Source organism: Condylura cristata, unplaced genomic scaffold (genome assembly GCF_000260355.1).
Source record: "Condylura cristata isolate star-nosed mole 26May11 unplaced genomic scaffold, ConCri1.0 scaffold00016, whole genome shotgun sequence".
Classification (NCBI taxonomy): Eukaryota; Metazoa; Chordata; class Mammalia; order Eulipotyphla; family Talpidae; genus Condylura; species Condylura cristata.
Window position 1 is genome coordinate 35,533,722 of NW_004567117.1, and position 25,656 is coordinate 35,559,377.

At 35.6% G+C, this 25,656-nt stretch overlaps 1 protein-coding gene across 1 annotated transcript in view; it reads right to left on the reverse strand.

The window, feature by feature from the left end:
• Positions 1–25,656, reverse strand: part of TCF4 (transcription factor 4) — a 339,912-nt gene that overhangs the window by 93,415 nt on the left and 220,841 nt on the right. The window contains exon 8 of the mRNA XM_004683915.2: positions 25,064–25,113. Within this exon, the coding sequence (XP_004683972.1) occupies positions 25,064–25,113 (50 nt within the window). The remainder of the gene's footprint in view (positions 1–25,063; positions 25,114–25,656) is intronic.

A 25,656-nucleotide genomic window follows, 5' to 3' on the forward strand; every position in this document is an offset into this window, starting at 1 on the left:
TTTAAGTATATTGTTACCATGTGCATAAGTAAATATTTTTAATATGATAAGGTGAAAGAGATTCTTAAACCCTGACAAACTAGCAAACGAGACTCAAAAAATGAAAATGAGGCTGAATAGTAGCTCCCTGGACTTCATTAGCTAATGGGAAAGAGTCTAAAATTTCAAAAGTACAAATTTGCAATTATTAATAAAGATGTACTCCTTTGAAAGGTGATCTATGAATTATAATCAGTGAGACACTGAAAGTATTATCATCCTGTGATGTTCAGGTTTTGGTTTGCTGACCTTGGAGTACATTTCAATCAAAGGACTCAAGTCAGTGGCTTGTCAACTGAGACATATCTGAGAACCCAAGACTTTGAAGTTTTTCTTTGTGACAGAAATATCACCCATGATAAATTTTTAGTGTGATGCGTGGGGAGTTAGCACAGAAGTATAAGAACAACTAAAGCTATATGCATAAATCCATGTGTTTCATAATAATTTTGAAAGAAGTCTTAATCTGAGCAGTCAGTCTTTAAGGGGCTGTGCCTTGGTCTGTGGTGGTATAATAAGCACTGTGTACTGGGTAAGTTACCTAACAATAGCTATGTAAAGGTTCTTCTTATCAACGAAAAGATACAGAATGGAAGTTAGCTACACAAAAGAGAAATCCATCACTTGCTCTGTGGAGAACCACAAATACCCCTGTAAACACTGGGGTAGGAGTGTGGCCAGATGTTTTATTTGCTACCTTCAGGGGAAAAATTTTTGTCAATAAAACTATTATGTAGAAATACTGACCACTTTAAAAAAAAAAAAACAACACTCAGTTTTCACCTTCTTCTAGAACCTAAAGTTTACAATGCTTGTGATTTTCCAGAAAGTCCTTGATAGATACATTTAAAGTGAAACAGAACTGGGGGCATACATCTAGGGTCATCATAAGAAATTTGGGAAATATGTGACCCCTAATCACAATGTATGGAGATACTATCACCTATAGGTGACATCACCTACATTCAATAAAAAAAAAAACTTGTTGAATAATTGAATGAATTGTTGCATTCAAAAGTAATATTGAGAGACTATACCATGTGAGTGAAGATTCTTGGATTTCTGGATTGTATTGACTCAATCATTGCATAAACAATTATTTAATGATTCCCTATTCTGGGTTAAGTCCCATACTGAGAGAATTCAGAGACATGTATGACACTCTTTTCTGACTTAGAGACCTTACTACATGGATGAGAAGATAGAATCTGTGCTCTTAAATAAAATGGAAAACAGGACTAAATACTAAAGTTTTAATTATGAAGTAGAGGCAGTCTTACATATATCAAACAATCAGGAAACAAACTATAACAGAGTAAGGAAGTAAACTATTCACTTCCAATCCCAGATGTCATTAAAGTCATTAAATTAAATTCTACCTTTTTTTTTTATTTAAGTGTCTGCAACAGTCTTACTGCAAAGTCTAAACCCAGAGAAACACACACACAACAACAACACACAACACACCCAGTGTATCCTACACCTTGCTAAGAATTAGGCTTCATAAATATGAGTTGATGAATGAATGGTGGCCATATGGGAGATTACCATTTTTCTCTCAGGATATAACTTGGTAGAACTTGAACAACTCCGCATTACTGTTTAAATCACTGAACACCTAAAGAGTTTTTCTTTTTAGTGTAACACTTGTTTTCTTCTACAACGCAGTTTCTCTTTTGCCTAACACAGCTGAATTAGCTAAACATCATACCCCAAGGAAAACAGTGATATTCATCAATACACAATGATTACATAACATAATGGGAACAAGCATTATAATATATATAAATGAAATAACCATGGATAAATAAATTAAATAACCTTAGATAAATACCTCATTGACAAAATTTGATAACGAAACAGTAATTAATAAATGTAGAGTGATATATAATTTAAAGAACATGCAACTGCCTACACCTGTTTAATCTTCATAACTGTACTCTGTGATGGGTATTATCATTCTACTTTAAAGGTAGAGAAATAAGGCTCAAAGAGTCTTAGGTGACATTTCACAGATCACAAAGCTACTAAGACAGTGGAACCAGGGTATGAACAAAGTTATGGAATCCCCCAGGGTTCAGACATGAGCAGACAGTTTATCTCTGCATAAAAACTACAACTTTGTCATTCCTGCTGTGCATGATGGTGTCTAAGTCATATCCCAAGCTTTAGTTCTTTTAGTTCTTTTGAAGCCAAATGAGAGGACACCTAGTTCAGCACATCAGTGTCTTGTTATACATGATGGTGCATTTCCGTGTCCCTCCTCTGCTGATTTTTTTCTATGCAAGAATGCTTTTAAAGAGCCGTGGAAAAACAACCTCACCCAAAATAGACTTAACAGAAATCTACTGAAATGGAAATGGAAAACAATTACAAAAATACAGGATCATGCAAAACTCATCACTACTAAGCAAAGGTATCAAATAACAATCTTTATTGCTAGTTTATCATTAGCATAAGGAATATGCATGTACAGCTAATTCTTAAATAAATATACAGTATCTATTTGTGCTCTGGTATCAAAACCTATGTTCACATATAGAAACATAGATAAACAGTAAGTTTTATCAAGGAAGGGAGAGAAGACAATCTAGGCTACCCTAATCCATAGGAAACAGAAGGTATTACTGAATTCGATTAAATCAGCAACTAAATAGTTGGATTTTTTTTTTTACTGTCCAGTAGGAGTCACTATAAACAAGGTATTTACCTCAGAAGTTAAAACAATGTTGATGTGCAAATGCACATACATGGATGGTTAAATTTCAATAATTTTTAATAAATGGTGACAGCTTATTCCTAAAAATTGATTAATGTTTAATATCTGACCTAACAGCAGTGACAAAAATTCATAGGTGGGAATATAATTTCATAGAAGATTTAACTGTTAAAAGGAACACACACACACGTACAGATATAAACATGGCAGAACACATTTTTTTCTGATAACCAAAATCTACTAGTGACCATGCACAGGCTTCCTGTGTGCTCATTCGGCTTTTTTTTTTTTTCACTGAGATCTTTAGAATTTAAAATAATTGTGCTCTCTCAATAAGTGAGTAAGCTTTTTACTTTAAAAGAGGATTTCCACAATTACAATACTAATTATCTTTAACTCTTTTCACAATACACACATCAAAAAACAACATTTATCTCAAATATGTTTATCAAATATAACACGTTTATCTGAAGTAAATCCAAAGTGCATGAGGAACTGAGATAAAAGACAAGTCACCCCAGTTTCTCAGGGGTATACTCTCTTGGCACCAGTTAGATATGGACAAGTACAGTAGTTTTAAGCCTTCGTGTAGTTCAAATATAGACAAGCTTAAGTTTCGAGGATGCTTTTATCACAGAAAAGTATCAAAATCTCAGCAACAGACTGTGAAATCTAATTTCTACTTGTGGCTTTATCAGTGACCTCCTATGTTATCTTGACGTGGATATTTTTATGTGGTTTGGGTTCATTTGTAGACATCCAAATGATTCAATGATGCTCAAATATGTATTCTCTTCCTGACTGGTGAAGCAGCATATAGTCATATTGATTGTAATGCAATTTACATTGACTACTAAAGTAAGCAATGTGGGCTTTTTTGTTTGTTTGTTTGTTTGTTTAAGGAGACTTTTGTTCCATAAATATTTGACTTCTTCCTGTAGCAATAATTCTCTAGCAGAAAGAGGTTTATTGTTTTGCTTTATAAGTTGTTACAAAAATTCGCAAAGATACATATTGTTTCATTAACAGAGTAACATGTAAAATAAATACAAAAACTAGGCTCCCAAATACTTTTATTCAGTTAGCTATGGTTCGATTCTTCTTCCTACCTTTCTACATATTTTATTATTTCTGTTGAAAGGAATGAGCATGTCAATATACACATTAATACCACCTATCTCTTGTTAAAAGTCAATAATCCAGGGATGTTAAAAAGGCACTACTTTCAGCGCATGGAGGGGGGCATAGGTAAGGACATGTGGGGTATGGTAACACGAAGTACTAAGTTGCAAAATCAGAACATCTAGAATTTTATGTCTAATTGCAATGGAAAGTATATGCTTAAGTCACGCTGAGTCTCTCTTCTTCAATTTCATGCAGAGACATGCAATTGCAAAAGTCTTAAAACTATACTATCACCAAATCTCTCAAATATTAAATGAAATTAGGAAAAAGAGAGTGCAACTGGCACTTATGGAAAATAAAGGCCTTCGTTATGCTTTTTATTTTCCCCATTACATCAATTCCCTCTTCTCCCCCAGGGATAAATGGAATGTTCTTTAAAAAAAGAAAATCTTTTATCCTACCTCAGTGTAATCCATAGCCTGTCTCCAAGTTTGATACAAAAACAAACCATTTCTATTTTGGTACAATGAGGAAGCATAGCACTGGACAATATAAAAAAAACAGAGATGGAGGAAGTTGACTCAGATTGCTGCACTTCCTAGATGGGGAAAGCAAGCAGGCTGGCCACCATCACCTGAATCAAACGAAGTAAGATGACAACTGTTTTTTCCGTCAAATTGATGCACGTGTAAAAATGAATTCCCGAAAAGTTAGAGAGGAAATCCTGGGTATGTTTGTCTGTCTGTATGAAGGATCTCATCTGAGACATTTTTTGACAAAATGGATTGATGAGATAGACTAGAATCTGGACACAGGATGTACATACACAATTTTTTAAACCATGTGAATAAATACTGGGCTTCCCAATACACTGCACAACAAGTAACGGGAAAATCTGACATCACAATGAAAATAATTTCTATTCAAGATAGAAGTGTCTATGGTATGTTAAATCACCTTGGGGTGGGAATTCTAACAATTTCCTGAGGTTTCTAAGTGTTGATAACATGTAGTTGTTTAACATCTAGGAGCATGTAGAACAACACATTTCTGGGGAGAGAACAAAGAATTCTCAAACACTTTAATGACTGCCTCTGACAAATACTCAGAATAAAAATTAAGAGCAGATACAAAGAATTTAAAAAAAACTGAATGATCATACATGATTAGCAACCTATATACCTCAGTTATATTGGGGTGTATGTTAAATTTGTATTCTATAAAGTTTTTGCCCAAAACACTTGTTTTGTATAGTTGGAAACCAACCACTTTGAGCCAGAACTGATGGTATTTCAAGGAGCAAAGAATAGCAGATTTAAGTTCCTTCAAGGTCAATTGATAGCTTCAAGCTTAAACAGGCCATTAGTCCATTCCTGAACTAAATGTGTTCTTTAACTCAAATGACCTTCAATTAAAAGTACTTGGATTAAAAAAAAAAACTCTTCATTCTATTAATTCTAAATATATAAATATGTGGTCACACAACACAGCAATACCATGGACAGGTGAGATACATTGTATTATCATCCATTAATAGTTAATTGCTTATAGTGAATGCTATGAGCAAGCTAAAATAAATTGTTTTGAAAAAGATAACGTGCAATTAAAGAAAATTCTGGGCTTGTAATAAGTGAAACTAAAACAAACTTATAAGCTTTCACTGAATGCAAATAGCATTTAAATTAGAATTGTTAAGCAAAAATTTGAATTGATGAATTTTGGGCTTTAACACTAGCCCAACCAAATCAGTTATAGGGGAGAGCTGACAAAAATCATTCGGCAGTTTATGATTGTACTTCCATTCGCTTACAACTGGGCAAAAATTTATTCTAAGAGCTATCTTCATAGTCATCAATTAGTATTATTATTAATAGTGACAAAGTCCCAAATTATGATGTTTTCTATTTGACAAGGATATCTGTGCTCCAAATCATCAGCATTTTGCCTTCTTTGACACAATTATAAAATGCATACTGAACATAAAACAACTTGAAAATTACTTCATATGAGTCAAAAACCCCTACTGGTCAAGTCTCCCATTTTTACCCAAAGTTGGGTATTTCCTTCATTGCAGAATGTGCCATTTTCTGGAACAGCTGTTCAGAGCCTTTAAGTTATTTTCTTTATGGGGTTCAGGTACCTACTTACTTAGGGCACCATACTGAAAAATGCTGTGTGCAAGGAGAAGGCTCAAAAGACCATGATGACAAAGAATTTCTCAATATACTCCCATTTTGTACTGTGGACGGTGTTCTTCCAACTTGTCTTCCATTGATCTTAAACTGATCAATTTTTCATGTTCATTGCAATGAAGTATTATTAACATGGTATAAATGGCTGTACCCACAGAATTTCTCAGTGTTAAACATTTCTGTATTGGGTCATTACCGGTATAATGGTTAAAGAGATAACTATATTTTACAATTATAATGAAAGATAAACAAGTTTAAATAATTATTCTTTTTCTTTTAATGACTTTCAAAAGAGCTCAAATTTCTGATTTTCCAACCAAGTTTATGAAGATGAAACCTCACTACCAGTCCTCCTGGCCTTAACAGATAAGCAGTATAATGTGGCGGCCAGGAACCTAAAGGTTGGTTTGAATTCTGGCTTAATTTCTAACTAGCTCTCTCAGCCTGGGAAGGTTCTCACTTTGTATAAATCTCAGTTTTCTTCGGAATGAATGTGTTTCAAATAAATAAGTGTTAAGTTATGGTCATGAACATTTTTTTTTAACTCCAAAATTGTGTGATTTGTTTTTTATTATAATGAGATTACCTCTGAAAATATAAAGACAATCAAAAGTTGTATTTGCAGTTAAACAAGAAGGTACTCCACTACAGGAAAGACATGAACAGAATCTGCTAGACAAAAGTTCATTGTCACAATCACACCAGATATGCCACTCTCAGGGATACAGAAGCAACTTCTCTGATCATTTCCAGGTAATGACCATTCTGGAATCAAGGAATCTCTGGCAAAAACTGTCATGAGCTGCTGTTAAATAAATCATATACCTAGTTCATTATTGCCTTCAAATATTATAAATTTCTAAGGAGCAGATATTATGATTTCACTCTCTGCCCCTCCCTCTAACAATGGAATATGTACATAATAGGAACTCAATCATATTTTGCTCATTGAGTGAATGAGGAACAAAAAGAGATTTATTTCCTTCCTTTCCACAATGATAGAAATCAAGTCCAGAGTTGTCAGAAAAACACATTATAGCCAGCTGCAACTTGCATTTGAGACTAAGCCAAGTCTTCAGAGAAAAGAAAAATGAGCATAATATTAGACAAAAAGTTTCAAATAGAACTATACCTACTCATAAAACATGCACACAGTTATAATGAATTGTATCTCTAGCTTTCAAAAGTTCTATTATTATTATTTTTGATTTCATGAATCTGACCTTTCTCTCACCTGGATTATATAAACTAAAGAAGATTAAGGACAGACCAATTTGCTGGCAGAGAACATATTCATTTAGACATAAAAGAGCTTGGAGGATCTACTTTATCTTCCTTTCTCTTGTACAGTGTGGCTATTTTCTCAATGGAATAAACAGGAATGCCAACAATATGTCAAAGATATAAAAATGGATACATGCATTGACACTTTTTGAGAGGTGACACTGTTATGCCACTTAGTATGTGAGATACAGATTCCTGTTTGTTTTATGTATTCTTTAATTTTTCTTGGCAGGTCATTCCTACTTATTTAATCTATATTCTATGTTAAAAATTCAATTTTATAAGCATTTTCTTAGAGGGCCAACATCTTCCCCCCGGCTACATATTATTTCTTAATGACGTGGAGGAAACAAAATAAAGAGGCAGGTGCTTTCCTAGGCACATCTGCATATTTAACATTTGTTGTCATCTTTTCCAACACAAATATCTTGGTACCACCAAAAAAAATTTAAGAGAAGATGCTATTTTGCCTAACTGTTAATAAAAAATATGCTGATAAGAAACTTGCCAACAACTGCAGGAAACCTTTTGACTGATTTCATCTCCGTATTATATTAGACAGCCTGATTATATCAATGATGGGCTTTCAAAGTTTAAGTTTCTGGGTAGGATAGTGGAGGAGGTAGGTTAGAGGAGCTGGAACCCTGCCATGTACCATAAAATGAATTCTTGCTTGGACAACTACTTGTGGCCATGAATATCTTTGTACACATCTTAGTAGCGGGCAGGAAATTTGGTTTACTTTGTGCAATGTCTAGGAACTCGATTCAGTGCTAAGTGGGTATATGTTGTTATAGATCATTAACAGTTCCCCAAGACTCAAAACTTCTGGCTAACAGCAGGATTTGAGGAGCTATGGACCCCTTTTGACAATATATTAGAAATTATATTCTGTCTCTAGCTACTTCTGTGACATTATATATATATATATAGGTTTTTATGGAACAAGCTCGATGCATCAGCTCTACCTAACTTTATCAAGTATATACAGATATTCAATGCACAATCAATTTCCTTAACTAAGAAGAAATTTTTGTCTGAAAGCATATACTTAAAAAGTTATCATTTGACTTGTTTATATCTTTTTAAAAGTTTCCTAATCTATTGATATCATCCTAGAGACACCTGGTAGCAATGTAATAATAAAGGATCTGCCTGGGTTTGCTTTAAAAGTCCCGATTTTCAGATGTTCGTGAGAAAATTACCAGAATCTCAAATTTCCTTTGCAGAGTTGTCAGCAGAGATGCAAATTTCATTTATCTCTCTCTTTATACTCTTTTCTTTCTAAAGAAATTTAAAACTAAGTCATTTTGAGTCATACAGTGTATAAAAGTACTGTCAGAACTGAAGATATTTTATGATCTATGGATGGCTCTTGCTTGCACCTCCCCCCAAAAGCAAAACAAACTAAAAAAACTAACACAACCACCCTCAACCTAATACCACAGTTCTCAATATACTGTATTTATTTATTTCTAAATAAAGTGCAGGTGCTTTACTTTAAATGTAGTCCAGTGACCGACATTCAAAATAAAAAAATCTTGGTACATGGTCACAACAATGCCAGGTTGACATCCATAGAGCCACCAGTAGCACACTGGGACTGCCCTACTCTACAATACATTAATCTATTCTCTCAACAGTGACTACCCTTTTTCTTGTTTTCAAGTTCCCGATAAAGTTGGAAAGTTGACTGCGCATTATTTTTGGTGAACAGGAAAAATGTTATTCTCTGTTGCTGAGCTGGGAGCATAGCTGTGCAAAGTAGATTCAATGAACCAAGGGATAGTCAGAGAATAACCAGCACAAAACTTTTGTCCTGGGTTCACAAACTGTAGGCCCCAAGATCATGTTATGATAATTTTCCCTCTGGCACCTGGAGCACTTGTGTGACTTTAAAGCAGAAGCTCTGTCAAGTAGTATTATTTATGTTTATCTCAACAGTAGCTCCCCTGGTTTTACCAAGGGTACATAAGCAATGGACGAGGACTGACCATTTACTTCATTTTCATACAGTAAAAAGCAAGCTATCTGTATTTGATTAATGAAATGGCCAATGGCAATTGAGACAGAACCTACACTGCTATTCTGGATGAAAGAATGTTAAAGGTATCTTTTTCAAAACATAAATAACAATTTGATTTAGTAAAAGCATTATTGTTGATATTAAACATATTTAAACATCCTAAATACTATCCTCCACTTACTTTTAAGGTACCCTGAAATAATTTTTAATTAGTAACAAGTTTTGTATTCACAATTGAGTCTTCATAGGAAAGGAACAATTTAAGTGTATCTTGATGACTTATCACAAAGGAAAAGGGTATATGGCCTTATTTATAATCACAATCTCCAAGTAACAGTTCCAAAATAAATCAAAATGGACCTTATTAAAAACTCTAGACTAAGACACCCAGCTTAGAAAAGAAGGCCCTCCCAGAAAAAAAGGAAGTAGCACAAAGTAGCACACTTGAAGTGAATCTTAAATGAAAGAAAGGGCAGTGTTTCACCTTCCTAGAAGCCAGAGCATATGCTTCAAAACAATTCAAAAATAAAATAACTCAAATGGTAATGTGAGCTCTCAAGTTGAAAACATGTATCATGAGTGGGTAACATAAAACTAAAATTGTTAATTCTTCAAAATAATTTACTGCCTGTTCTAGAAAAGACCTTAATCTTATTAGAGAGCAGTCACTACACAGTGACTCCTTTCTCCAGTGGTTCAGAGGGCACCCGATTTTCACTGTCAGTTATCCTTTTCAGTGGGTTATCATCCAAAGATGTACTGAAGAATTATTCGGATTCACTTTACAAATGTGGGAGCAAGAGGAATATTGGCAAAGTGGCGCTATATTTCTAATTTAATTATAACATCAATTCTTAGGAGTTAAAAATAATGTCTTCGTAGCCGGCTGAGGTCCAGATTTGGTCCACTGAATACTATGTGACGCTTTTGCTGAAAGACAAGAACAGAACAAACACATCCGAGCAGAGTGTGATGGCCATAGTGGCGGGACTTAGACCCAGGGAAACCTGTCCTTCATTTATCCCATCATGTGTAGATTTGGCAAGGATTTCCGAACATCATTTACATACCATATGCCCTGAATTACCTAGGCACAATGGCTGTGGCTAAAAATGATGTTTCGGGTCTGACTCTGCTTCCTTTTACAAGTTTTGTAGCTTTTATTTCATTTTTATCATTGCTAAATAATTTATTACAGTACTGCATGCTGCAAAAGAATATTTTGCTATATCAATATACAGCTCATTGTGACTTGTGATTAGAAAAACAATCTTGAAGTAGGTGATGAAAATCAGATAAAGGGAATAAGTTATTTATCCCTTAGACTCATTTTTACCTTTGTTTTTCACTAGGCATTCAACAAAAGATGCACAGAAATCAGGTACTGTGACTTCTGTGGAAGAGACAAAATTGGTCAGCAAAGTTTCAGGTTTAAAAGGAATCCCTGAAAATAGACTCTTGGTAATTCCTATATTCATTCCTCTAATAAACAAAGGACTTTATAACTTTTCTTTGCCGTAGTTTCTCTTTCTCCCAACAATCTTATTAATATATATTAAACTTAGTGATAATTATCCAGATTCTCAAACTATATTTAAAGTCAGATTTACTAAAATTTTATACTTAAGGCAAAAAGATCAATAGCCTAAAAAAGGCTTGGAGTAGAACTACGTACATATTTTTTGTTGTGTACTATAAATTTGACTGTATAAACTTCCAATTAAAAATGACATTCACACCATCATTTTTGATAGAATTCTGCACAGTAGGAATACTCATTAATGCAGGGTAATACAGTGTGATAAGCAGCTTAGACATCAAAATAGTTAAAAAAAAAAAAAGCCAGTTGGTCTACTCTTTACATGATAAAATAAAACTTAAGGAATTAAATACCTGAGGAATTAATTAAAAAGAAGTCACTGGCATATGTATTTCTTTAAACTATGCCAAGTCCAAAGCATTCATTCTCTATTCAGTTTTTACTAGAGATCTCAGTTCTAGTATTAAAACACACACACACACACACACACACACACATATCACCCTAAATTTGATGATAACATATTAAATGCATCAGAACATGCAAAATTGAATAAAAAAAATTGAAATAAATTACTACCCCATAATTGCCTTCCCAAGTTAAGTGTATGTACATGTACTTAATAAGAAGTATCTGAAATATCTAAAATCTTTAGAACATTAATCAAAGGCAAAAACCCCATAAGCTACAAAGTATATATGCATGGGTCATTTCATGATTTATAACTGGAAAATACAAAGTGAACAAGTGATTCTCAGCTGTATAAAGCATTAAATGGCAAGGGAGGTGTGCCCATATACAGTAGAGAAACAAGTAAAAGGCTATTCAGTAATTCAGAATACTATAAAATAATTTGCTTTCTTTAGGGGGCAAGGAAAGAAAGAAGCCACCACTTGAAGATCGGCTGTGAAAGGGTTAACAGACATATGCTGTATAATTAGGAGATGCATTAATGATTATGAATAGTAAATGATTTGGTGCAAAGAAAAAAAAATTAGTCAAAGGGACATGTACCTATCTTACATGTTTATTAGTAACTGTATATAACTAGAGAATTCTGCTATTAAGAATCCTGCATTATTGGTGTAAATACTTCCAAGGGTACATCAAATTGTAATCTTTCATACGACATCCATCAAACCAGGCTGGAGATTTTGACAAACATTAAACACAGTAAGGAGGCAATTATGTATGCATGATTTAATCTGCAACTAATTAATATGCAAATTTATTCATATGTTAGTTACTAAATTAAAAATGCAAAGAAGCCCTTATGGTGATTCTCGAAATTTTGCACAAACAGAACATTTAAAATGTAAGAAAAATGAAGTTTTTTAGAAACCTATAACACACTTTTAGTGTCTCTAGAACCTGTTGCATTAAGAAGCCTCAAAAATATGTGTTTAAATACTAGATAATAATTTAAAAGGTGTGCTAATTTTATGTGAGAATGTGGGAACAGAAAGGTTAATCAGAATTCTCTCCAACTCTTAAGAGATACACTCTAATTACCAGACAAATGGTATTCTATTTCTAAGCTTCTTTCCCTGCTTGTAGGGTTGTCAGAAGTTGGTCATCTTACAGATATCTTGCACAAATGGTTAGGGAAAATAAATAGCATTTGAAAACTAGATATACTGAAAATTCTAAGGTAACACTGAGATCATTTGGTGTTCACTAAACATACAATTCACTCCTCAAGATGGCAACTCGCTCTTTTCGCCTTTGGGGAACAGCTCTTTGCAAACAGAGAAATGGGAGGAAAATCTTGAGGGAGGCTAGAAATTCTCCCAAACTCTCTTCCAAATGAATCTTCAAACAAAATAATACGTCTAACCCAAGAGCAACAACCTCCTAAAAAAGCAGAAGGTAATTTCATCTGAATTCAATCTGGCTATTTTAGCCCTGTGTTTTCCAGACAGTCCAAAACTGATCTGAATCTTTGATGGGCGATGAGGGATATGGAGTAGGGGTAATTTAAAAATATCTTTGGGTGTCTGCATATAAGGGAATATCCATCCGAGTGCATATGCATATATTATCCTTTGGCTCTGTTACCTTCTGTGAGAATCTGCTTTCCCTAAGACATCCTAGTGAGCGGCAGCAAGGTTTTGTGTGGCTCACACCTCTCATCTGATTACCTTTTCATCCGAAGTCCGACAGCCACGTATCCAGCTCCTGGAGCTGGCACTGGAACAGCTGTAGTGGCCTCAAGAAATCAACACAAGTCAACTGTATACGGAAGCACAATAACCGCGTCTACGGCGCTTCCCAGGGCACTGAACTCTCACCCACGTTAAAAAAAAAATCGCCATCAGTCTCATCGCTGCCAAGTGACACACAAAAAGGAAGTTAACCATTGGCTGTGACTTGCATTCACAGTCTGACTCTCATCTCCCAGCTTCCCTTAGCCCATTCTGATGCCAAGCGGACTACAGCTTGCCCATTTCATTTCGACCACGGCAGCCAAAAAAAGCACTGCCCCACGGTGCAGCGACAAGCAGTCTGTTTTGATATTAGTACCTCAGTATGCGATATAAGAGAGTCAGATGTCCCCAAACTCTGTGCTCTCCCCTGAGGGCCCCTGTCTCGGCCTTCTTTGGCCACAGAGATGGTGAATGTGCCACAGATCTTTAGCTCGGAAAACACGGGGGAAGGGAAAGCAGCATCGGCAGGGCTCAGACAGAATGGCGAGGAGAGCCTCTTCTGGGGAGCGTCTCCCTGGAAATACTAACTCACATGCTATTCACTCCCCGCCAGTCAGCACATAGGAGTGCACACTGAATTACATAAGAGAAGGAGTCCTTTCTTATGCAATTAAATCTTAGTAGGTGCGCTAACAAGGAAACATCAGATTTCTCTCTCTCTCTCTCTCTCTCTCTCTCTCTCTTTTAACTGGAAAGAGGGGTATATTTGGGGTTCTAAAGATGAATTTTTTTTGATCTTCAGAGAGGGGGGAAGATGGCAGTGAAATTCTCCCTGTCTGTCCCCCAACACACTCTGATGTTTTTGCTAAATATACAGTCAGCCTCTAGCTGGGTTTAACCTCTGAAGTGGTGTGTGTGTTCTTATTCTCTCCGGCATGAACATACTTTTCATGATTCCATTGAGGCATCACCAGGTAAGGATCTCAGTTTCTGCGCATTTCAGAAATCCGAAAGTAACTAAGACACCTTTAATTTTTACAGGTGACTCAACTTTAGTTGTGACCAGAACTGAACATAAAGCTTTTAAAAAGCTTAAATGTACACATTTATGCATTCATTACATAGTGTTAAATCTAATTTGTTCTTTTTACTGTCACAGGAAGCACATGTTTAAAGCAATCTGTTTCCTCATGTGAATGCTTTCCTGTCTGTTTAAAAAAAATTGCGACACACTTTACCCTGAGTAACCAAGAGGTGATCATAAATATCCCTAAATAGCATTAAACAGATATGAAAGACATTAACACTTTCAGAATGCCAAAGTAGTATTAAAAAAAATTCTAACAGATGCTCCTAGGTCAAAAAGTGAAATGTGTGTTTCCTGAAAAAACACTCTCATCAGAATCATAAATGAACTGTGAGTGGAGAAGTGAGGTGTTGCTGAATAAGCGAGGATCCTTTGGTGAGGAAGACAGCAATCCATTGCCAAAGTGTACTTGCCATAAAAAGCCAAATTTGAAATGGAAGTTTGCTGAAAACCAATATCCTTTGTAATCCACAAGGTGGCATTGACCACAAATGAGGGTGGCTAAATCGGATCTCTCTGGTTTCTCAGAGTCGGATTCTGCCTCTTGGAATCAAACTGTAGGTCTGTGCAGGGAGACATGAGGAAGAGGTTCAGCCAGAATGGATCATTCCTAAGAAGTCTAAGGTGGTGTCTGGGTTTTCTATAAATTAAAATTGGCTGGGAAAAGACATTCATTGTGGAATGTAGAGACTGCTCTGTATCTCCCATTCCCTTTGGCAGATTATTTTTTTTCTCTTTAAGTGTAAGAGTTAACTAACTCATCAGCCTTTGTTTTCTTTTTTTTTTTTAAAATGTTTTAAGTGTCCAATAGCTGATAATCATTTTTTTTTCTTTTATGAAGTTAGCAACAGCACTGAAAATACACACACACACACGCTACAATGTGGCAAAAGCTAGAATCCAGCAATTCCTTGATTTTTTACCTTACAACACCTGAATAAATATTCTGTGTAGTGTTATAAGTGTTATAAATTTACCCAAACCTTCCTAAACAAATCAAACTGTTTTACTTTACAACAGAAACAAACTGCCACACATGCCTACCTAGTCCACACAACTTCATCTTGCCAGATGAAGCGAAAATCCCAGGCCTAACCTCCTCTTTTCATGGGTACGGGAGCCACCCCTGAGGAAGTAGAATTGTGTGTTGCACGGGAAAGCCCGATTCTGTCCGATTATCGATAACATTGGTAGAATATGAAAGAAGCAGCGTTTATCTCCTTATCACTTAGAGGCAGGGTTGATTTAGGCATAAACAAATTATTGGCAGAGGGAATCATATTATAAGGAGGTCTGTCATCCTGGCATGATGTCCCATTTAAAAAAAAAAAAAAACTCAGTGTGTATATAGACATACACATGTGTATATCTCTCTACCACAAACTTTGCAGAGTGATGTCTAATGAGTAAAAAAGCTGACTAGGAGTCTTGGCCTGATAAAGTCAATACTGTAAGAATAAAGAGATACAAAAGGCATTTGCCATACTGCATAATTTCAGAAAAAGCATGTGATATCCCATCGTTAGAATTCTGGAAGCAACTGAGTCCCTGGTCTCAAACATGAACAGTAAGGACCAGCCACCTACTTCTGCTCTGCAGCTCACTGCTCATGCAAACTGCAGGTTCAGTACTGCTCAAGTCTGGAAGTAAGGTAGTTTCCTTCCTGCTGAGGTTAACACTGGACATGCTTATTATTTTTCTCCTTAGCTATTATCATTTCTTAGATATTTACAAAGTGCCAGGACAATGCTAAGCAAATTATATCTATTTTTACATTTATTTATTGCACTAGCCTTAGGTGTTGTGTATTTTCCCCATTCTTCCTTGATCTTAGCCCAGCTCTACCACTGACTAGCTGTGTATATTCATGTTTCCTCACCCTCTGTGTCTCTGGTTCCTTACCGGGGAATAAACTGTAGTATTCTCTCATAGGGTTTTTATAGGATTAAGTGATTTAATAGATGCAAAGTACTCAATGCCTGGCACAGAAGAGACACTATGTTAAGGGTTTGTTGTAACATACCAGCAATCACACCATCTCATTAAGCAGGCACTGTTAACAGATTATGAAACAGGTCTGTGACAAAACCAAGGCCGCCAGGTGAATAGGCAGAGGACGGCAGACATTAAACCAGGAGGATCTCTGTATCTCTAGGGCAGTGTTACATCCTCCTTACTACACTACTTCTGTTCCTACATCTATTTGCTTGAAATATATTTCAAGCTAATATGCCGAGAGCAATGAGTTTAGTTCTTATGGGACAAAAAAGATGTATGTAAAACAAGATCCTTACCCTCTTCAAGGTGGTTACAAATGAAGAAAGGGGACTTAGCATTTCCATACTAAGCCCAAAGGACAAAAGTTCCTGTGTGACATTGCGTGTTATTTTATTTTTGAGTGCGATGTTCTCAAAAGGTCAGGCTTTATACTCTCTGAAATGGTAAGGCCATTCCCGCAAATGGGATGTGACTGGCACAGCAAGGAGAATTTTCTTAAAGGTGCAGGACCTTACTGGGAAGCCGCAGGTTTTAAATAAAGACTACACGAGAGAGCAAGCATTCAATGGGACAGGTTAGGTCTGAGTTTTGGTTTAGGTGAGAATGTTTTGAATAAGTATAAATGAAGAAAGAAAGGAATGAATGAAAACTTCAGAACATGTTTTTGCGACCTCTCACCTGAGTACTCCCAGTTTACTATAGGGAACTGCTTGACTGCTAGATTGCGATGCTGTTTGTAAAATATTTATTAAGGGTTGTATTTTAAAATTTCAATTTTATATATCATTAATGCATTTGCTTAATTCCTTTTCGTTTGCCCGGGACTACTAGGTAACTTAGAGATTACATGTGGCTATGTTTTATGTAAACATCTAATAGTAAAATTCATATAAAGGTCCTGTGTGAGGAACTCAAAGTTTTTGGCAATAAAATCTCACTCATGAAGCATATTACTTCCTATTGGAAGGCAGGGTCTTTACCTTTTTATTACACAATAATACTTCCCAGTGGCATAACAGTTACAGAAATGGGTTGATTTTTCTATTTAGCTTAATGGTTTGAAAAATTCAAACTGATTCAACAAATCTTAGTCAGCAGGTCATAAACATTCTTTCAAAACCTGTGTCAGTAGTAAAGAGAAATAATGAGTACTGCTGCATCTTTTAACACATTTTATTTTTAATCTCATCTGCTAACATCTCAAATTATTGAACTTTCTTATGATAAAGCCCCAGTTTTTATACTCATTACTGAATTATTTTTACTTCAAATTTGTTTCATAATGAGCAACCCAGAAGATATTATTGTACACTAGGTTAATACACCTGAGCACCTGTGAAACAACTCAATTCCCCAAACAGGGTTACTTGAAAACATAAACGCTAAGAATCAGCCCCCTACTTGAAACTGCTTTCTCATAGCAGCTAATGATATAATGATACACTGTGCCAATCGGTAGAATGAAAGCCATTACAATATTATTATAAGTATAATCCAGGAGGCATATTTAGAATAATATGCGGGGTGGGGTGTGGAGGAGGCTGCTGTAGATAGTTAGGAGAACTCTTCCTCGGATGATATCAAAATAATTGTTCCAAAATAGCATTTTTGAAAATCCCTAGATGGCAACAGTAAGTGGTGACAGTGACAGTTCTGAGTATGTATGTGAGGGATGTGCCATGAGGGTCATTTTTCTGAGAAAACAGGTGTTTCTAATGCAAGTCCACATTTCACAGAGGCAGTGCCTTTTAATCAGTATCATTGAAAACAACTGACACACAGTCAAGTAGGCACCAATTTTTTTTTTAACAGTTTGCTACAAAGGGGGCTTCACTAAGAAATGTCCCCATTCTTCTGTTCCACTGAACACTCAGAGCAAATTCAGTGAAATCTAATACACAAACAGATCCTCTTCTGATTACCCTAGAAGAAAATGCTGATATATCAGCTTTCAGCTCCAGTAGTGTATTTATGATTAATTAAGTCCTCAGATGACAAAGTCAGACTACAGAGAAAATGGTGAGCATCACGAAACCACTTAAATGTAATTCTTAAAATGCTCTTTTCAAAATCTAATTTGCACATTCTCATAAAATTGAAATCTACTCTTCTCATTGAAACAGATCATTTTTCTTTCAACCCTTAAATTTTACAAAATGCAGAATCTTCTGCACTACCTTAATTTCTCTGAAGAGGGAGTATAAGCTCAAGCAAAGCATAAAACTCCTCCAATAGCTCTGTACCTATGCAACAGCTGCAACTAAGAAAAAAAAAGGGGGGGGGAATCATACACACGATGCTGTTTGGAGATAAAATAATTGAGTATTTAAAACTACAAAATTGACACCAAAATTTTAAAAGCTCTTACTCCTTTAAAAGGAGAACTCTTCTGCACACACATCCTGGGCCAAGGGGACCCAAGGCTGAGACTCCAATGCTCTTGCTTTGAAATGCAACTTTATGTTCAGTTTAAGAATTCAGTGCAATTTATTCTAAGGAAAAAAAACAAAGCAAGTGTCTGTCAACAGTGTGACAGCATTTAATCCGCCTTAGAAAATACAACTTGGCTATTTTTGAAGAGAATCCTCATTCCTTTTAGGATTATTGCGACATATTCGGAGAGAATCTTATTTAATCCTCCAACTTCTAGCTGACTTTAATTTGTTACTTTCAAATAAAAACATCACAGTTTTTGATGCCAGAAAAAACACACCTTGAGAATGCAGAAATTGTTAGAGAATGGGAAAAGGATGAGAAAAATTTCACTGTGTTAGAATACAAATGTATATCAATCAATGAAATGTTAAAAGTTAAAAAGAGATAATTAACCAAATATTAAAACTAGCATCTATACCGTGCCTCAAAGGGAAAGTAAAAGTCAGAGGCAAACTAAATGGTACAGAACAGGTTTTTGTAATTTCTGAGTACATGCAAGTCCTGTGACAGTTCTCTTTTTGAAGCAGCCTCTTAGATTTCTTAATAATCAAACCACTTAGAGATCAAAACTTCACACCAAAAATGTACTCCTCAATGAAAGTGATCAAATAAAGTTTGAAATAACAGTTCCCCTGAGACCTACTTATCCTTTCTCAACAAATGAGTCCAGTTTTAGACTAATTCCATTGGGTTGCATGTTGAAATGTTAACAAAAGTTCTGATGACTATTAGCAGGTGAAGTAGTAAATGGGAATCTTGGTTAGAAATAAACTCACACATGGAAACAGCTTTCTCATGCCTGCCCCCTTGGGAAAACTTGTGGAATCCAGTCACCTGACAAAACTGAGGGGTGTCAGGTCTTTTCTGGAGGGAACAAGATGGTTGTGTTTTATTTGGATATTTGTTTCATATGTTAAAAACATCCTGGAAGGGCTCACAAATACAGAAATCTTTAATCCATGGTTCACTTTCATTTTTTCATCTCCCTTATAATTCTTCTCACTTTATGTTTAAAACAGAGGGGTACTGGAAGACATATTTTAAAGGGAAGCAAGATTGGATTTCAATATAGAGAGAGGGTAAAAAAGAGGAGTCTCATTATTCCAAAATTTCCAGCAAAAATACAGAATTATTTTAGCAAATTCCTGAGGGGCTGGAATGTTTAGTGGCTTATGTGTCCTATATTTACATGAATTTTACATGTTTTCTGAAATATTTTTAATGGAAAAAGATCATCTATTGAAAATGTTAATATCAAAATTCTACCTAATTTATTTCAGTCCAGCTTACAGCTTAACCTCTTTCTTTCTCTAATTGTGATGGAGAAGAAGATACTGGTTGTCAAATAAAGAACGCACAAAGCTGACTTGTTGAAGCCTCTGGCATGGTGAATTCTGTGTTAACTGTATTAAAAAAAGCTTTCTTTTTGATGATTATTTTTTCAACATACAAAGTGTAAAGTAACATATTCTGTGATGTGTGGATGCTACTTTTGCCCTATCTGGAATAATTCAATTTCATTGTCCTTTCCTCCCTTCCTGCCCCTACACTTTCATGATTAGTAAGCAAAAGTATTGTATCCAAAATTTTCACTTCAATAGACATATTTAATATTTCATTATTTAATACTTATATTAATATATATTTAATAGAGTGGTGAGAACATTGAGTTTTAAGGGGTATGAGCTACCCTTATATTGTCATGTAGACAACTACAGTTGCACTTTTCCATGAAGTAGTTATTTCATGGAATGAACTTTGAGAAGCTCTTCATTTCCCTTAATAAACAAACGACTGTTTTAAATTCTCCTGCAAAGGAATGGGCCTCAGTGGCTGACACTTCATTTTGAACTAAAAAGAAATATTATTTCAATGAAAGTTGTGCTATCACTCAGGTTAAAAATGTGTTGACATGAAAGAGCATCATTGTGATTTTCTTCTGATCAGCTTCAAAAGTGATAGGGGAATCACGTACATTTAGCACTGAGTTTTTAAATCATGTAATTTCTGGACCTCAATGAGGAGGCTCAGATTAGCACTTCTCTTTTAAATTGTCGTTGATTTCTTTAAGCTACTGAGGAGGAGAAGATTTTTCTCAAAACAGCTGAAAGTATGAACTCACCATCATGCTTAATGCCTTCAGCTATGAAGGGTTTTCTATAATGGAAAAGACACAAGGAGTGCCAGCAGCTTTATCCATCATCTTCTGATATTCCTAGTAAACTTTTCTTTAGGAGACAGTCTTATCCAGATTTCTTTTACCTGGACTTCTTTCATTATAAAAACAGGTGAACCTTATCTCTCACCTACAGTGAGCTTTCCTTTTTTTCAAATCCACCTAATGATTGATGCCTATCTCCAGTTTTCTGGAACAGGTCACATCTTATTTTAGAATATTCCCAGTAGTAGTAGTTTGTTTTCCTCAGGATCCATGCATCCCAAATCACCTTTGACCATTCATAAAAAGTTTGCCAGAACTTCCTGAATATAAAGACACAGGCCAACCAACCAGAGATTCAACTGCAAATCAATGCATACAATTTTGGAAAGTGTCTGAAAAAATAAAAGATTTAGGGTGATAAGATTGGAGGTAAACTATGTGCAAGGAAGAGGCATTGTATTTATTTCCAGAGAACTCTGAAGTTTTACAGAGTACAACTGGGGATGAAAGTGAGACCATTACTTACATTTCAAAACTAGATTAGAAGTTTTGTACCATCAGAAATTTCCCTGATGTCTGAAGAAGCACACTTGTGATTGTTTATCAATTTGTGGTAAAATGTCTACCCCTTTGAAGCATCCCTGATTAGTGGAAGATGAAGGTTTTGCGTGTTGGTGGGCACAATAAAGTTCCTTCAAGACAAAGCCTTTATGTTTGTGAGTTTTTTCACTTGGATGTTTGGAAAAATTACTTTAAAATTGTACAATAGGAAAAAAAATGCTGTCTAGATTTTAAAGCTTCCACCTAAATTGTGAGAACTATGGATTTATTTTATTTTTCCAAAAATATTATCTAGTATCATACATACATGCACACACACACAAATGTATGTATCTAACATGCATTTTTGTTTGTATGAATTCATGATTCAATATGTATGACTCTTAGTTATACAAAGATCAGAACTTCGCTGGAAAGATTAGTAAAGTTGAAAACGAGTAAGTTTAAGATGACCTATTGTTTATAAAAGAAAACCAAGCTGTAGAAATAGCATAAACAACAAGTTCACATGTAGGTTCGAGGAATTAGATCAGACAAGATGACTTCTGACATCAACAAAAGATAAAGCTTTATTATTAAAATCTCATCAAAAGATGAAGGCTACAAGAAACTGGATGGGACTAAAAAGGAGCTATAAACCAAAACCTGAATAGAGAAGAGGAAAATATTCTGTTGGCTAAGCAGAGCTCTGATGGGCAATTAGATAGTTGTCATTTCACACAGCCTTTCTTTTTAAGAAATCACTCCCTAGCTCTGCCCACTGGCCTCTGTTCTCCAGGGACTCTGACTGCCTTCCCTCCATTCTCCCATGCCCCTAACCACCACCCCTCACCCCACCTCCATCCTATCACTGTCAGGCTTCCACAGTGACTTGAGGTCTCTAGAAGCAGCACATGACAAAAACACAGTTGAGGACCCTGCCAGAACCATGATATGATGTGGGGCCAGGATTCTGTTTTCTCTCTCCCTCAGATGCTGCAGTAATTTCAGAAAAAGGGCCACACAGGCCCTCACACCCTTGATTTCCAGTGCAGTCCCAGTATACTGGCAGTGAGAGAGGTCCAGCCTGTGGGCCAGTCATGTCATGAATAACATTACAGATGCTACAGTTTAAATTTCTTTGTTGTATGTTGAGGAAAGGAGAGGGCCCATTTTGAAAAGAAAAAAAAAAAAGTGAGTTGACACAACAGATTGTGACAGATTTATTACTATTTATCATGGTAAATATGTATCAAAGACAACATATAAGTGTCTTTATCTAATCATATTCACTCCAAAAGAGCCCTTTTATTATCTCCAATTTTTATTGTATGTCAAAAAATATTCAGACATAGTGAAGCAGCTTTAGAAGGATCTCCTATCAGATAAATATGCATAATTAAATTTGAGCTTAAAAAAGGAATAAGCATTGCAGAGATCTAAAAATATAGAAATACAAACTACTGGGGCAAAACTATAACAGTGTTTAATACCCTCTCTTAGGATCAAATTAAAACATATATTTTACAAGGTGGGATGGCACACAGATATTTTTATAGGTAATAAGCAGTCAATACATACAACAACGCTAATAAATACTACATTACCATTAAGTCAAAAGTGAGAAGATTTTTAAAGCAATGACAGTAAGTACATGACTGTTTCCATAATCACTTAAACTATTTTGTTCTTGTTTACAACAAAAAACAAACAATCCAGATAACAATCCCATTCCTACTGAATTTCCCTCTTTTTTTCCCCCCCCGAAAAAGGGCTTTATTGGCCAAAATGCTCTGTAAGATCCATTAAGACTTTAACCTCTCAAGGCAAAATTCCCTTCAAACAGTAAATTCTAAAAGGACCACCAAAAGCCAAAACTTAAGATAGAAACTAAGTTTCCAATCCCAGACTGACTGAAGGGAAGGAAAGATACTTTCTAATTTCTGAACATGACAACATCAGCAACAGGAAAATCATCTTAGTAGCAAAGAAGAAAAAACTCCACCAGTGACACTTTCTCTCTACTGGCTAGTTAGCTATAGGGAAAGGCTCAGCATGATGAATTACAAGAAGTTGTTGCTGACCATGATTAGGATATAAATAACAGCTTGTCGACAATATCTAATGCCATGCCAATACATTTCCTTATAAATAACACAGATTTCTACACACTTTTAGGGTTGAAAAGACACACTAAGGCGATCTGAGTATGAGGCACACCAGAGCACTAGGGGATGGCTTTCATAGTCTAGTTATTTCGGAACATTCAAGGGTTGATTTAATATATTTAATACTTGTCTGCATTAGGTTCAGGTATGTTTAAAATGTAAACCGCAGTGAGGATTAAATCATTTGAAGTTGTTGTAAAAGATATTAAAAGCTAAGTTTTCATCTACATTAAATCTACCATAAACTTCAGACTTAATACATACTTATAGAAACCTATAAGTTTTAAGGAGATATTAGTCAAATCCAATACAACAGAGAATATTCACCGAATAAACCATTCCATACTTTGTAAAGTGACATAGGTAGCCCAAGTGATTATTTTATAAGCCATTGGCAATCTTCTTTACATAATATTTATGGATAATTTTATGGTGCTTTTTCAACATTACCAAGTGTATGTGCTAACCAACAGACACCATGTGTTACTTTCCCTGATAGTCTATCCTGATAAATTTGCTTCATAATTTTTTGGATGAGCTGAACTGAGCTAGTCAAGTCAAATACACAGGTGTTTGGATAATCTAATTTTAGTGTATTTGGAATACACATTATTCTTCTAATTTGTTAAAAAATAAAACTAATATGAAAACATTGATTGGTAATATATTTTCAACAATCTTATTTCATGTCTAGTGTAAGAATTCATAATAAGGTTCACTGGCATTTTTCTCAAAGGATACTAACTAGTACCAGTACTCCACAGAACACAGAATTTAAACTGTGTGTGAGTGTGTGAGTGTGTGTGTGCGCGTGCACGCAAGAAGGCAGGAAAAATGAATAAAAAGGTGTAAGGAAGAACAAGGAAAGGACTCAATTTTATCTTAATTATGGACAGCGGACCAGTTCTAAACAAAATTGAATTTCTAGGGAATAAAATTTGAAAATTAAATATAAGAATTCAAATAAAATATCATGGATTCAGTTGTGCTCACAACCAGTTTTTGCTATTTGGGAACTGGAGGGGCCTCAGTAACTTCTGCAAAGACCCAGAATGCTGTTGGTTACAGCTGGATTCTGCTATTTGTTCCCTGGTATTCCAGACACAAATGCCTACTGATGCAGCTACCTCTGCAGTCTTTACTCAGTAACCTCTCTAGAAAATAGAGACATCCTCCCTGCACTCCGGGCTGAAACCCATGTAAAATTTTCCTAAATCCTCTCCACAAATCCCCTTTTGCATGCAAATCCATAAATCATCATAATACTGACAAAGAATTTAACCAACACATGAAACTAATACTCATTCTCTTGAAAGCCCTGTACAGGTAAAACTACTGGAACTTCAGGCACCTTTTCAAGACTCTCCTCAGAGCTTAACTTGCTGAATAGCAGCAGCACAGCCATCCAGCTTTCCAGAACATGCAGTTAATCACTTCCACCTGGGTCAGGTGACCGGACATGCAGGACACTCCTATTCATCCTTACTCTAGATAAACACGCTACCCTGCCGCAAGGAATCTCCTGCACTCCTACCTCCTTCCCATCAGCTCTACACAGAACAATACGAACAATACACAAAGCAGAAACAAGCAGTACTTACTGAAGATGGCAAACCTGGAGGAACTTTTCGAACTTTCTTTGTCTGTACCTCTGAAAGAAATAGGAGAGTCTGTGAGCATCCCACACATGCATTTTCCCCACTAAATCAGATTAAACTACGAAGCTACTTGGATTAGACCAAATTGTCTTAAATCACCACTTTAGCAAAATATCAGTACCACTATTGTTTATTCTGGCAGAAATCAGAATATAATTTGTTCATAAAAATGAAGGTATTTAATTTTTTAAAGCTTTGCTTTTTAAAAAAAGGTCCTCATATGAGCAGCTAAGAGAAAGCAAGAAAGAAGCATATAACAAAATAGTTCTGCAACTATAAGTTCTTAACATATCCTCTCATAAGATTACTGGGGCGGGGAGTCATGAGCTTGACAATCGAATATTTTATGTTTTCTGTGGGGGGTGAGTTTGGGATGGGGTGAGAGCATGGCAGAAGGAAAAGAGGGAGGGAGCAAAGGAGAGAGAAGGAGGGAGGAGATAGGGGAGGGGTCCGCGGGAGGAAGGGAAGGAAGGAAGGAAGGAAGGAAGGAAGGAAGGAAGGAAGGAAGGAAGGAAGGAAGGAAGGAAGGAAGGAAG